General features: G+C 38.8%; 1 protein-coding gene across 3 annotated transcripts in view; it reads right to left on the minus strand.

Annotated features, from left to right (window-relative positions):
• The window catches only part of ABI3BP (ABI family member 3 binding protein), a 260,060-nt gene that overhangs the window by 40,537 nt on the left and 204,512 nt on the right, over window positions 1-15,011 (minus strand). For 2 of the 3 annotated variants that reach the window (XM_024759291.1, XM_024759292.1), the window contains 4 exons: window positions 11,850-11,915; window positions 9,892-9,966; window positions 1,834-1,911; window positions 236-340 (listed from right to left, as the gene is read on the minus strand). In XM_024759291.1, coding sequence (XP_024615059.1) covers window positions 236-340; window positions 1,834-1,911; window positions 9,892-9,966; window positions 11,850-11,915 — 324 coding nt within the window. The remainder of the gene's footprint in view (window positions 1-235; window positions 341-1,833; window positions 1,912-9,891; window positions 9,967-11,849; window positions 11,916-15,011) is intronic. The other variant, XM_024759293.1, reaches the window with a different exon arrangement.

A 15,011-nucleotide genomic window follows, 5' to 3' on the forward strand; every position in this document is an offset into this window, starting at 1 on the left:
GCATCTAAGAAGCAAACTGGCCTAGATGGACATGGGTGGTTCCTTTCACCCCACCCACCCAGAATCAGGATATGAGTCCTCAAAACTATAATTTACAGTCCGGTCTTTGGGGCCAAAACAGGCACATGTCACACACACCAAGGGCTCATCCATTACTTGAGCTATCACACCAAGAAAGGCTTGCGTTTGGCCAGTGAAATCAAGGAGGGAGAAGGAAGGTATGTGATTGACGTACCTGCGCTTCCTGGCTTTCCGGTGACATTATTTGGTGGTAAAGGCTTTCTTCGTGGGGGCATGGGTCTAGGTGGCAAGGGTGGGCGACGAGTGCCTGGGATTGTGGCTAGGAGATTATATTACAGATAAAGTGGTCATAAGGATTCACTCTATAAAAATCATGGGTTTTAAAAAAAATATAATGTTCGACAAGTAGCAGTTAGATGAGAGAGAATAGATTCTACAGAAAAGTACCTGCAATACTTTCTGATATTCTTCTAAATTAGTGCTTGTAACGTACCCAGGGATAATGAAGCACACTTGTGTATGGGGAAAATATTCTCTAATTATAGATGAAAATATATCAGTACATCTGCCCTTTGAAAGGAAAAGTAGAAAATAGATGTATAGAATTTATCATCTTTAGTTTCCTATATAGACTCAACAGTAGCATTTCTGTGTCTCATTATCTCCAATTGCCTTTGATTTGCAGGCTACAATTCCTACACCATTTTAGCTTTGAGTTGGTAAAGCATATAATTTCTCCTTTAGTAGGTGTTCCACCCCATCCTCCAACTCTATTATGTAATTATAATTAAACAAACACTTTCAGAACTTCTCAAACGATTACAACAAAATAGCCCTGATGGCAGAAGCAATAAGCCTGTGGCCATGGAGAGCAGAGTCACCACACAAGGGCACCTGGCCAGGGAGCTGTAAGTGGGAGGCAAAGTTTCACATCCACTCTGCTCTCTCACACACCCATGAGCCCTGGTGCAAGGCTGCCAGCCCAGAGGAAAGGAACGTTTTTCTAAATGGTTTGCCCGAAGGGCAAAGGGAAGAGACACCTTTTTATAATCTGCACAAAGGTGGACAAGGCTAGAGGTACCTGGAGCAGACCACCTTAACCCAAATTTTCTTTTAAGTCTTGTGTTATAGCTTAAAAAAATTCATCTCTTTCTTTGCATAATATGTTGGTTTAAAAATCTTCAAGTAAAATTGACAATCCAGGAAAATACCCTGTGGCTTTAAGTACTTCCTGGGATATTAGGAATTGTGCACGAACTGCAGGGCGGGAGGGAGAGTGAGTGGTGAGGATACAATACGGATCTCTAACCGAGACATTAATACATCAGAGTAGGTTTCACAGCAGCCTTTGAAAAGCACAGAGTTCTTATTCAATGCAAAGATATTATCGCTTCATAATTTTGGCCTATTATATAGAGCACAGCCTCAAATTAGAAACATAAATCATTTCAGGCAAAAGGATATTATAATAAATTACATAAGAACAAAACTTGTATATGATGAAATCTAGAATCCACCATTACGCTTCAGCATTTGTCCACTGTGGCCCCTCAGAACATTATATAAAGTAATTATTAAATCAGTGCCTCGTTAGAGGTTCTTATTAATATTCAATTTGTGCATAAAGCGCTTTTTATTTGCCTGAAGATAATATTTTGGCATGTTTATCTAGCAATACCCCTGTACTGTTAGCATGGTTCTGATGCTTTGGGGACGGTGAGGATGCTACTTTTATTTGCTGCAGCACATGTAACTTGCAGTTACAAGTTTCGGAGCAGAGCTGAGCGAGGGAGTCAGCATTTTATTCCTTACCTGGTTTTTTTGTGGAGTAAGAAGAGTCCACTGACACATTTCTATCAGCACCGGATGGCAGTGGTGCTTGCTTGACCCCTGTGAGCAGAGAGGATGACAGAATAAATAGATAGCAAAAATGTGGTAAGTAGTCTTCACAGAAACTTTTTGTGCTCAGACAGTTTGATTGGCTTCTCCCATCTGTGTATAGGAAAAAAAACTTAAAGCCCTACTGCGTTCATGAGTTGTGATTTTTTCTCTGCAGAGTTAGCATTTGATTGCAGAACGTGGTTTTGCCTTAATTTTCTCTGATGCCCACCCCGCACTGCCTGCCTGGGTGATATTGTTTTGCTAGGAGTAGTTCATCTACAGTGATTTTTTTTTTTTTTGCCAATATTCATGGGCAAATTTTGTGGTTTTTAAAAAACTTTTCTCCAACTCCTCTACCCCAATGAAAACCCTTAAAATTCCAGTGTGTTTGGGTTTGTACTTAATGAATTGACTTTAAAAATATTTTTTGAGAGTTCTTGGCTAGAAGGCTGGTTAGGCCACAGACTGGATTTGTGCTTTTGAGATTTGTAAATTAGGCCTGGGCACGCCTAGAATTCCAAATTGCTGTTTGGAAGAAACTGACCTGAAAATTACTTTGCGCGCTATTTTATCTCCTAAGTCCCTCAAACACAATCTGGTGCCAGGGTTTTGGGTAGCAATCCTAAGGGTAGAGGGAACCAATTTAGCTTTTGTCCTGCTTTTTAAAAATTATTATTCTTTTACATTATAAAATAATCTTCCCTGATGTGGCCGGCAGTCTTCATTAAGAAATAATAGGAACAGACGTTTTTTAGAATCTCAAAAGTAAATATTATCTTAGATATAATGGCTCATCCTAAAAAGAAAATCCATACTCTGAGGACCTGACTATAATTCACCAATTAAAAAATAAGAATAAACATTGAATTAATATGCTAGTTAGTATATTAACAAGGACAAGCACAACAACAACCCTGTTTTGAGTTCCAGGACTCTGTAGGGACATTATACACCCAGTCTCATTTAACGTGTAGGCAGATATATTAAGTATACGACAGAAGCTGGTATTTTCACATTAATTTATGAAATTATTATAACTATAATGGGCATTAATCAGCATTATAATATTAACTTATTAGTATTATTAAGTTATAATAATAATTATGATTAACATTAATTTATGAAACCCAATACTACAATCCCACACCCTCTATTTGAATAAGAGAGAACATATAAAATCCAGGTGAATGTATGTAGCCATGAATCAACTGCTGTTTATTTGTGGTAGGAATAAAATGTTTCTGTGGTCACTGACTATTTTGTGGCTCATCCCACAGGCATTGTGAGAACAAATAGCTCATTAGTTTTCTTCCTGTGCCCTCCTCTTAGTGGTAATGGAGGTGGGAAATGACTCATTTGGGTGGTTACTCTGTCCATGGCTTAAGGGAAGGCAAAGTGCTTTCATTTGTGTCACCAGGATAACGTGGCTTGCTGAGATCTGATTTACCACTATTTTTCGAGGGTAAAACTGTATTATATCCTCTAGAAGCTTAGTAGGCTATGTGTGCCTTCAGTAGATCCTTCTTCATAGCCTTTCTCCAAATCTTTCCACCCTTAAGAAAACAAAGTATTTTGATCCAGTACTGCGCAAGCACCTTACATATTCATGATGTGATTTGAGCCATACAACTCTTCTGGGTGGGAGATACCACCCGGGTCTCACAGATGAGGAAACCCAAGGCAAGGGGAGAGTAAGCACTTGCCCAAGGACTCACAGCTGAAGTGGAGGCATTCACACCCATGTGTGCCCAGCTCCAAAGCCCATCTCTTAAGCACTAATTGGGATAGTACAGAGTGCTTTTTCCTGTCATCTTCTTCCCTCTGTTAAAGAGAAAAGCACAGGCCCAAAATGGCATCACTTGTGCTAAAGCCCATGATACCAAGCCTAGACTTAAAAGCTGACTTAACTGCAGTTTTGACCTTCCCCAGAAATGTAATCTCAATCAACCAGTCTGGAATATTCTGGTCAGCACCGCACCCTTCATCCCCCAGAGGAAGAAGAGGCAATCCACTTAAAACCCATGCAACTCCCTTCTACCCAAAAAGAAGTTGTCTTGGCCTAAAAATAGTATTTTCTTTTCTTTTTCTAATAGTTCCCTTGCCCACCCTTCTTCCTATAAAAAAAAACCTTCCATTTTGTACAACCCTTCAGAGTGCCCTTCTGGTTGCTAACTGGGAAGCTGCCTGATTCATAAATTGTTGAATAAAGCCAATTAAATCTTCAAATTTACTTGGTTGAATTTTGTTTTTAACGCTTCTCTTACTCTTCACAATGACTCTGACTTTAGCCCTCAAGTCCTATACTTTTTCTTTTGGGTGGTTTGAAGTGCCACCACTGGGTAAGGGCTAAACAGCCATGGCTGGCAAGCACGTGTCATTCATCCATGCCACTGGTGTGTGGGACTCAGAAATACAAGGATGACATGGTTTCCCAACCAGGCACATGCAAATCCAACAAGTCACAGGCTGGTGAAATGGAGATGTAGGAGAGAATACAAAAGTCTGCAGGATTACTTTATGAATAAGATCAAACATGTAAACATCCCTGGACTCTTTTCCAGTTATGGGAGAAATCAGCAGAAACGAGCCATTTTCTGTCACTTTCTGTATAGGCAGAGATGGAAGCATCATACTGTTATGATTCTTATAGGTTAAGTACCCAAATCAATAGAATGTCAGCTGCAAAACTGGACTTTGCCCAGCCTTTAGAAACAGAGAAAAGCCAGTAGTGGATGAGAATGTTGGTAAGAACCCAGCAGAAGGCAGCTGCGGGACGCAGGGAAAGAGCACTGAACAGGGGACAGGAGACTGAACTCTAGTTCTGGCCTTGGTTCCACCTAGCTGTGGTTTGCATGTCAGCCAGGAGCAGTGTGAGCACTGAACCTGGAGACCAGTGAACTTCTGTGGCCCTGAAATGAGGAGAGCAAATAAATGCCAAAGGTAGCAGAGAGGCAATGGGAGGGCAAAGGAGAAGCCAATAAGAGCTATTGCAGAGAAAGAATCCTCAGGAATTGGCAATCAGCCAGTCTGGCCCAGGCTGTGACCTGAATTCTTTTTCCCTCAGGCAGGATTAATCTACTGTTTTCTAAAGGGCAGAGTTGGCTCTGGAAGAACCAAGACTTCAGCTTCAGTGTGAACCCCCACTGCCATATGGGACTTCTCCAAAAATATCTGGATTTACATAGTTCACCCTTTAGCAATCTATTGTCAAAAATGAAGTAAGGATTTGGGTATTTTTAACCATGGTAACAGAAACTTTGCAAACAAACACAGTAAACTGGGAATCAATTTCCAAATGTAACAGAGACTATTTCCCTGTGACCAAAAGGAGTGGTATTTATGGATGATTGGTTTCCTCACCCTTGTCTCCAAATCTTAGCACCTGGCTAAAAAGTCAGGGGTGATGAGCCAGCAGACTGGAAGATTTAGCCACAGCTCAGACAAGCACATTCCTCACCTTGGAGGAGTCTGGGTTCTTGTTGTCAGGCATACTCCGTGTGGGGTCAGTGAAGTGTGGATTCCTCATTAGGAGAAGAGGGAGTAGAGAAAGGAGTTTGGGGTTCAGGTATCCAATATATCTGCCAAACCGCATGTGCCAAGTGGTTTCCAAACTACATTTTGCCTGGCACATAATGGGCTTTCAATAAATGTCAGTTGAATGAAAGAATAGCTGCACAACTCAGCAGCTTCCTTCTATAGGGAGAAAGTTGGAGAGACTGTCTAGCACAGAATGGGCAAATTTTTTCTGTCAGGGGTTAGACAGTAAATATTTTCAGCTCCGTGGGCCATACTGTCTCTGTCACAACTATTCAATTCTGCCACTATATTGTGAAAGCAAGCCATGTTTCTATAGAACTTTATTTATGAAAAAAAGGCAGTGAGCTGGGTTTGGTCTGTGGGATTGTACTCTGTGCAATCCCCTTGGTCTAGGGCATGCTGTTGCATCTCTGGAGTCAGATCTCAAGTTGGTTATAACATGTAGAACATATCAATTAAGCTGAGACACATCTCTGGAAATCCTGAAAAAGCAGACTGCTGGGAAAATGACCTACCTAAAACTTCATTCTCTGAAGGCTACTTTCTAACTTTAAGGTGGAGAAATATTTATACATATACATGTGAAATAAACATAAAGCAGGGTAAATATCTATAATGATGTTATAAATCAAGAAACTTTGCTCAAGATAATTTAAAGATTCCTGGGGCTTATGGAATCATTGAAAGAATTGTATAGAGGCCCAAAGAATCAAGGACCATAGTTTTGAGGCCTCAGAATCTTTCTTTTTTAGTTTTCCAAAGGCACAATATTAAGTGAGCTAAAATCATGAAGAATATGTCCTATAAATCCTAAACACATCCTTTTATCAACTGATTTTTTTATATGTAAAATATCTGTGCTGAAAACTTCAGCGAGAAAAGCTATAGGAAAATATATGTGAGATGGATAACAAACATACATATTATGGGTGAAATGTCAAACTTGGATAAGGAATCAGTTAACACAAAAATGGTATCTCATTAAGACTCAAAAGAGGTTAGAAGTGAGTATGAATGAGATAGTAGGACTGGGTCAGAGAAGAAAGAAAAGAAACTTGATGTGAATACCTGCATTTCTATAAACAAGTTAGATCAAAACTATGCACATTCTAAGTAATGTAGACACATGTAAGTCTACAACCTGAAGAGAACAGATTTAAAAACATTCTTTTTCTCACCAATTTCTCAAGACACTATTCCCCAGGCAAATACTTCAAGAGCTGTTAAATTTTCCTTTCATAATATGCTACACAATGGCATCTGTAATTTGCAATTTTTATACCATTACTTCTTTTCTTGCTTTATTGCACTGGCTTAACACTCTGCTTCTATTTTCAATGGAAGGGGTAAAAGTAGGAATCCTTGCTTATGTTCTTGATGTTAGAAGAAAAACATTTAAACTTTCACTGTGATATAGGATGGTAGCTGTAGGTTTTTCACAGATGCCCTTTATCAGAATGAGGAAAATTCCTTCTATTCCTAGTTTTCTGAGAGTTTTCATCATGAATGTTTTTTGAATTTTGTCTAATGGTTGATTTTTTAAAAATTTATTGAGATGATCATATGATGTTTTCCTTTGCTCTCTTAATGTGGTAAATTACACTAATTTGTTTGAATGTTAAACCAATCTTGCATTCCTGAGGCAAATATCATTTGGCTGTTATATGTTGTGGTAGACAAGGAGATGTACCACCCATATCTCCAATCAAGGCTCTCTCAGCTGAGGCTGACTGTGAAGGATATGACAGTGGGATACTGTCTGTTGACTTCATTCCCTTCAGGTAGGTCAGGCAAGTCCTTCCCTGAAGGGGGATCCCAATAGACAGACATCAGAACATAGAACATGTGCAACACATTTTGATTGGGGATGGTAGTGGAGCAAGGAAAGGGGAAACAATGAGCTCAGCTTTGTTTACCTGTGCCTATCAACCTATTTCTTTTCTTTTTTTAAAATAAATTTTTAAAATTTATTTATTTATTTTTGGCTGTGTTGGGTCTTCGCTGCTGCACGTGTGCTTTCTCTAGTTGCTGTGAGTGGGGGCTACTCTTCATTGTGATGCGTGGGCTTCTCATTGAGGTGGCTTCTCTAGTTGTGGAGCATGGGCTCTAGGAATGTGGGCTTCAGTAGTTGTGGCACATGGGCTCAGTAGTTGTGGCTCACATGGTCTAGAGTGCAGGCTCAGTAATTGTGGCACACAGGCTTAGTTGCTTTGCAGCATGTGGGATCTTCCTGGACCAGGGCTCTAACCCATGTCTGCTGCATTGGCAGGTGGATTCTTAACCACTGCACCACCAGGGAAGCCCCACATTTTACATTTAGATCTATGATCCACCTTGAGTTCCTTTTTGTTTAGGTAGAGGAGTTCTTTGTTTGCTTGGTTTTTGTTTTGTTTAGTGTTTTTGCATACAGATATCCAGTTTTTCCAGCACCATCTGTTGAAAACACTGTCCTTTCTCTGTTGAACTGCCTTTGTACCTTTGCCCCATGTCATTTCACCATAATTGTGTGAGTCTATTTGGTTGATGGTGCTGTTTAGATCTCTATTCTTGCTAATATCCTGTCTGCTCATTTTTTATTTATTTATTTATTTTTGGCTGCCTTGGGTCTTCATTGCTGCACGTAGGCTTTCTCTAGTCACCGTAAGTGGGGGTTACTCTTCAATGCGGTATGTGGGCTTCTCATTGTGATGGTGACTTCTCTTTTTGAAGAGCACGGGCTCTAGGTGTGCAGGCTTCAGTAGTTGTGGCGTGCGGGCTCAGTAGTCCATCAATCTATTTCTACCAGCAACCAACTAATTAAACTGAAGAAGTCCTGGTAAGAGATCATCCTTTCAAAGCTAAGTTAGGTGAGTTATTACAAAGTTGACTTTATCTACACAAGAGGGTAACAGATGTCAGTTTGTATTACAAGTGGCTCTAGAAAAAATATTTATATTGCTAATAAACTAAAATATAATAATGCTCTGTTTTCCCTCCAAAAGACAGAATTTTCCTTGTGAGAATCAATGCTTGATTATACTGAAGGTTAATGGCTTTCAAGTTTGATCATAGCTACTTGTTCTTTGTTTTGTTGACATAAATGCTTTCTTCTATTTTTACTTAGGCAAACTCCAGGGAATTATTTTGAATATTAAGAAGGTGGCTTTGTTTAGAGCCAGACTGTTTACGTCAACCTGAGACACTATGAACTGCCTAATCCCACTTGGGAAAAATAAAAGGAACAGCTGAGCATAAATGGATATTGGAATGCTTTCTTGATTTTCATGAGTCAGAAATTTATAGTATCTGCCTCATTAATTGAAGGGAAGTGAATTCCTAGAACTTCAGACATTGTAATAACCGAGTACAAAAACACACACTTTTAAAAAAAATCTAAATCGTTTTTTTTTTTTTTTTGCGGTATGCGGGCCTCTCACTGTTGTGGCCTCTCCCGTTGTGGAGCACAGGCTCCGGACGCGCAGGCCCAGCAGCCATGGCTCACAGGCCCAGCCGCTCAGTGGCATGTGGGATCCTCCCAGACCGGGGCACGAACCCGCGTCCCCTGCATCGACAGGCAGACTCTCAACCACTGTGCCATCAGGGAAGCCCTTAAATCGTTTTTAGACTGAATACATGTCTTCAGGTAGTATTCATATCTCTTTCTCATTAGGGAATAATTATGGGTTGATTTTATATATACATATTAAATAAACTAATTTTTATGCTTTTTTACATAAGCAGGCACAAGATTTGCACTATTCAAAAAATATTTCAAGGAAACAATGCAATCCCATATTAAGGCATTTAATAACTACCATTTATCCACTTAGTGAGTTGAGTGTTTGAACTTTTATCAGATTATTGTTCTATTTATCTGTATGATATTCCATAGACCAGACTGGATTAGGGCAATGTCACTGAATCAAACTGAATGATTTGGAAACACTGATATGCTTGTAACCAGGGTGATCATTTGCTAACTGCTCTTCTCATTTAAATGTCATATTCCAGGTGGCTAACAGATCTGGGTGTATTAAAAAAATTTCAGTGGTACTTGTGAAATTATAAACTGGAAAACGAAGTGATAACATTCTCAAAGACCAAACCTGTATATAGAAAGTGTTTTGAAGTTAGGGAAACAGCTATTTTGATATTTTAATTCAATAATTCATATTCAGGATACTTTTAAGAATCAAGACTATATATTGTAGCTGTAGCTGACTTAGTGGACTAGGCTGAGAAAAGTGAAAAACTATATTTTAATCTTTTCAGAGACATTTGAAATTTTTTTGTTGTTGAAATTTTGACTTCGGAATGAATTACAAGTTTCAATTCTATGAACTTCCAAAACTGGCTGTACTAACAAAACTGGTAAAAAAGGAATTGAAATGTGCATTCAACAAAATTATAAAAATTGAATGAAAACATCTAGAGTTTAATAGGATCAAAAGGAAATAAATTTGTGATCATTACCTGTTTCCATTCCATTCCCTTTGGGCATTGTACTGGGTTTGGGTCTACTAGGTCTTGTAGTTGTCCTATTCAGAACTATAATAAAGTGGGAAATAAGTAGTTTAGACATTTTTTAATTGAAAATTTGTAGCCAAGGAAAATAAAACTTTCCAGAGAATTGGAAGTCATTTAACTGGGCGATAAAAATATGATGACTTACCAAAAACTGTCGTTCAGAATATAGAAATCACAAGTCTGGTATAAAAATCACAGACTTGAATTTGAGACCTGAGTATGTACTCTGAGGTGATCACTGGGCTTGAAAAAGTAGAGGGAATTTATATTTCTAAGTGGGAACTAGCTGGCTTCATTTATAAGCACTAGATACATTCCAAAATGGGACTGAAGAAAGATCAGGACTACATATGCTGAAAGAAAACCCAAAACTTGATGTGTATTTATTGGTCAAGGCCTCCTAACACATAAGTTTGTGGTCCTTTTGGAGGAGTCTCTAGGTACATATGCTCCCTCAAGTCCACCGTTAAACTCAGAACTATGATAAAACCATTGAAATTTCTCTCCTGCTCTGTTGAGAGTCATAATAGTACAAAAACATTGAAGTCAGCTTTTTATCTTCCATTTAGCAGAGTTTTCAAGGAAAAGCACTAAGTGTATCGCGATTAAGAGAGTGAGTTCTGAAGCCAGACTGCTTGCCTTTGAATCCACTTCCCAGCCCTTCTTAAGCCTTAGCTTCCCCAGCCTTACCTCACAGGATGCATGGTTGGCACACCATCACTGTTAGCCATTATTGTTACTGTTTCCTTATTTTGTAGAAAGGTTTAATATAACCAGCCACACGTTAAATTCTCAACAGTTACCATGATACAAAAATCACATGGAGTCGGAGGATTATTCCAAAAAATATGGGCTCCTCCATAAATCAAAGAAAAATGTATTTGTTCTTTCTTCCATGTGCCTGGAGAGATGTTCACCGGGAATGTTAGCTTATAAGCCATTTTTTCATTTAGAACTTTAAAACTTCTTAGAATCACAGAGGAGAAAAGGGGCAGAAAACACCAGAGTCTCTGGTCCAACTTGTATGTTAGCATAGGAGTGATTTATATGGACCAAATCAACCCCCAAGTTAACTTTTCACTAACAAGCTCCAGTGAGGGAGATCCTAAATCCTTTGGTGAATTTAGATTTAAAGTATTTTCTGGGAATTCTCTACCAGTCCAGTGGTTAGGGCTCAGTGCTTTCACTGCTGGGGCCCAAGTTCGATCCTTGGTAAGGGAACTAAGTTCCTGCAAGATGCATGTTGTGGCCAAAAAAAAAAAAAAGTATTTTCCAGGTTATTTTCACTTTACTTTGATGTTTAAAACCTGTAAAATGTGTTTTCTTAATTTTTTTTTAATCTGAAAGAATCAAGTAAAAATATTCTCCCAGAACAAGTCTTTTATAATGGAAGAGGTCTTTTCTTAAAAGATAACATTTGACATGTAATATATCATAGCTAATGCTAATGCTATCTCTATAATTGCCATAGAAAACTGAAGGAGGAGGGGAGAGTGTGTGTGATTTATGCAAAAATACTATTTTAAAAATGGTTTTATATTGTTAAGCTTCCGTGGTGGTATCTTAATCTGATTATGCTTAAAAATCTCAGTCAAGTCTTGCCACTTCCATGGATTCATTATTTCCTCTCTACTTACCCACAAGGATCAGAATTTTGTATGTAATTTATTTCAGTTTAAGGATATATAGCCTTCATTTGGTATATTTGGCTGTTTCAATATTTTTTTTTTGGCAGTGCCATGCAGCATGTGGGATCCTACTTCCCTGACCAGAGATTGAACCCGTGCCCCCTGCAGTGGAAGTGCGGAGTTTTAACCACTGAACTGCCAGGGAATTCCTCAATACATTTTATATCTTCTTAGATATGCTGATTATTTAGGTCATCAGAAAGAGAAACAACTTACCAGGTCTGATGTGTGGTTTGTCAGGTGTTCTGGGCTTCACAGGAGTTGTATACAATCTGTGTGGTGCTGAAACAGAGGAAATGCTTCACATTTAATAACCAGCACTCCTGAGCTCAATAAATGGAGATTTAGTACTCTACAGACCAACAACTTGTACACTTTGCATGGAAGTATAAAGAATATTCTTAAATCTCCAAGTATGCATTACAGCATTGATGTTGAAGGAAAAAAAGCAAGTGAAAATATTCATGCCTGGAAATTAAAGATGCACACAGTCAAAGTGAGGTAGGTCATCGGTAATGTGTGTTAAGGATTAGTCATCATTTAGTCCATGTTTTTCAGGGGCATTTATTTCACCACAAGTTTGCTTAATATGGTAAACATATAAGCCAACCATCTACCCCTCCATCCATCCATGTGTCTGTCCATCAACCCATCCATCCACCCATTCACATCTCTGAATTAGGGAGTCACTGTGAAACATTATTTTGCCAAAGGAGACAAATAATATTAAAGGCAGAAAGAAAAATATTTTTAGGTATGTAAGAAGAAAAGAGTAGAAACGTGGTCTGTATCTAATTGTCTTAGCTCATGAACCTGGAAGTGAATAAATACTCAACTTAGTGCCATCCACTAAAGCTTTAGGGATGAGAGAAAATGACCTCTGGTGTCCTGCCCATCAAGAGAGGGTGAGCAAAGATCAAGAACTCAGACAGCCCTTGGACCAACATGCCACCTTGTTACTTCCTGCTCCCGTTATCCAGGGCCTGGCACAGTGAGGACCATTAATGAAGAGTTGTCAAATACATTTAAAAAATTAGTGACCATTGTATGCAGGCAAATTCATGAGAAACTCAGCTGAAATATTTTTGCTCCCTAAGTTTTTAAAGTGTGCATCCATCCTGGGATGTGCCTATCCTTGCCTTCCCTCCTCTGCCACCCTTGACACACCACGTTGCTTCCTGCCACCAACTTTCTTGGTAATGCTTTAGCTAAGACTGGAAAAACTTTTCTTGCAAACTTTGTTAAGTAGATTACACCATTTCAATGATTTTGTTCACATCTTGAATGGGTATTTATGTAACCATCAATCAGCAAATGCCTTGCCTACCACATTAAAAAATATACCTGCAAAACAGATTATAATGTAGCTCATTTATAAACTTCCTATGTGAGGACTGATGAGTAGAATTTTGCCATACTCAGGCCCAAACCAGCAGACACATACTGAAATTCTCTGTAGGTTTAATGTGCTCCTTTCAAAGTGCAATAACTAGAGTGAACAGAGGTACTGATTTATTCAAAAATAATCAATTCTCGCATGGCCTAAGATGTGTGATGATGATTTGCAAATGTGTTTCTTCAATTTTCTTTGAGAGTGGTAGGATTCCCTGTCAGTTGAACATATTTCAGCTTTCTTGTTAATTTCTTCAATGTTAGATTGCTTTTGCTTAAAGAAATATAAGAATCCTGGCTCTTATTAGTATCATTCTAGAACACATATGAATTTTAAAACTTTAGAAAAGAAACAGAGCAGAGTGTAGAAATTATCAGCACTACATTCATTATTTCAAAGCCACAGGATCAGAATTTTGGTTTTATTTTTTATACAGTCTTTACTTAAATCTTGAAAGAACTTTTTATAAAGGAGCTGAAATATAACTTATGTCTGGGCTGTGAGTTATTCACATAGCTCATCACCAGGTAACACATGGCCTTGAGAAAACTGCTTGAGGGTTTCAATTTTAAACTAAAAAAAAAAAAAAAAAGACAAAGGTGCATTGTGAGAATGTAACATTGTAAATATCATCTCCACATAGTTTTTGGTCACTAATAATAAAAATAATTTTAAAAGATGGCTTCATATCTAAAGAGTTTTATAAAAATTATTTTAAAAGAACACTAAAAATATTTGACAAAGATAACATCAAAAATAGACAGACAAGGATTACAGGAGAAATACCTTGAAGGATCTTTGTTTTGCCCAGTATAGGGAGAGGGAAAGAAGGGTACAAGGGTACACCCAGGGACCCCTTGTGCCCTGGGTGGCATACGGATCAGGGGGGCTGAAATAAGTAAAATAATCAAAATGTCCCCAGAATGCCTCTGGCCAAGTGGATTTCTACCATGGGTTGAGATGGGAGGAGAAAAGGAGAGCAGCTTGAGTTAGGTCAGGGTTTCGGTTATAGCTGCAGGGAATTGTATCAGCAGACAAAGAAGCAAGAATGACGCAGAGAAAATGTGCCGGAGATCCTACTAGTAGGTTCATGCTGTAGGCTTTAGACACTAAGTTTCTTTGGAGCACTTGGGCCCCACTGCTGAGGGCTTGGAGACCAAAAAGCCACAAGGTCCTGGTACATGCGTGGGTGGAGTATGAAGACCAAGAGAAACAATTTCACGCCTACAGCATCTCTCAAATTGTTGTGTGCTGTCTTGCACATCTGATACCTACTATTAGAAACAAAACACAACACAATAAAAATAATACAGTAGATTGACCTCCTTGTCCATAGAGCTCAGGCACGCATTTATGAGGGTTGGGTCAGAGGGTGATCCTAGGACACACAGTGTGCTGTTACTAAAGTTGACCCTCTACTCCCAAGAAGGGTTACTGGCCTGGACCAGGTTGGAAATGCATTTCTGGTGAGCCCACTTTAAAGAGCCTTGGCATGAGTCTAGAAAAGTGTGAATCCCAGAGCTGCACAAGTTAGGTTCAAGCTAAGGATCTTCAGAACATAAGAAAGTAATTAAAATACAGTACATTATATAAATATGTTAAGACAATTCATAGAATGATATCAGATCCTGGATATACAACCAATCAACTGTGAAACTCATCTAATAAAACCATGTTCTAGAAGCAATTTGATAAAAATATTGATACTCCCATTAAAGTAAGAAAAAGCAAAAACAAGAAAAGAACAGGTCTATGATTTTTACCCTCAATTCTGAAATCTACAAAGCTTTGAAAAGCTGAAATCTTGGGGCTTCCCTGGTGGCGTAGTGGTTGAGAGTCCGCCTGCTGATGCAGGGGACATGGGTTTGTGGCCACTGAGCCTGCGCGTCCGGAGCCTGTGCTCCACGACGGGAGAGGCCACAACAGTGCGAGGCCCGCGTACCGCAAAAAAAAAAAAAAAAAAAAAAAAACTAAAATTTTTTTCT

This window comes from Neophocaena asiaeorientalis, unplaced genomic scaffold, assembly GCF_003031525.2.
Source record: "Neophocaena asiaeorientalis asiaeorientalis breed wild unplaced genomic scaffold, Neophocaena_asiaeorientalis_V1.1 scaffold197, whole genome shotgun sequence".
In the NCBI taxonomy this organism is placed as follows: Eukaryota; Metazoa; Chordata; class Mammalia; order Artiodactyla; family Phocoenidae; genus Neophocaena; species Neophocaena asiaeorientalis.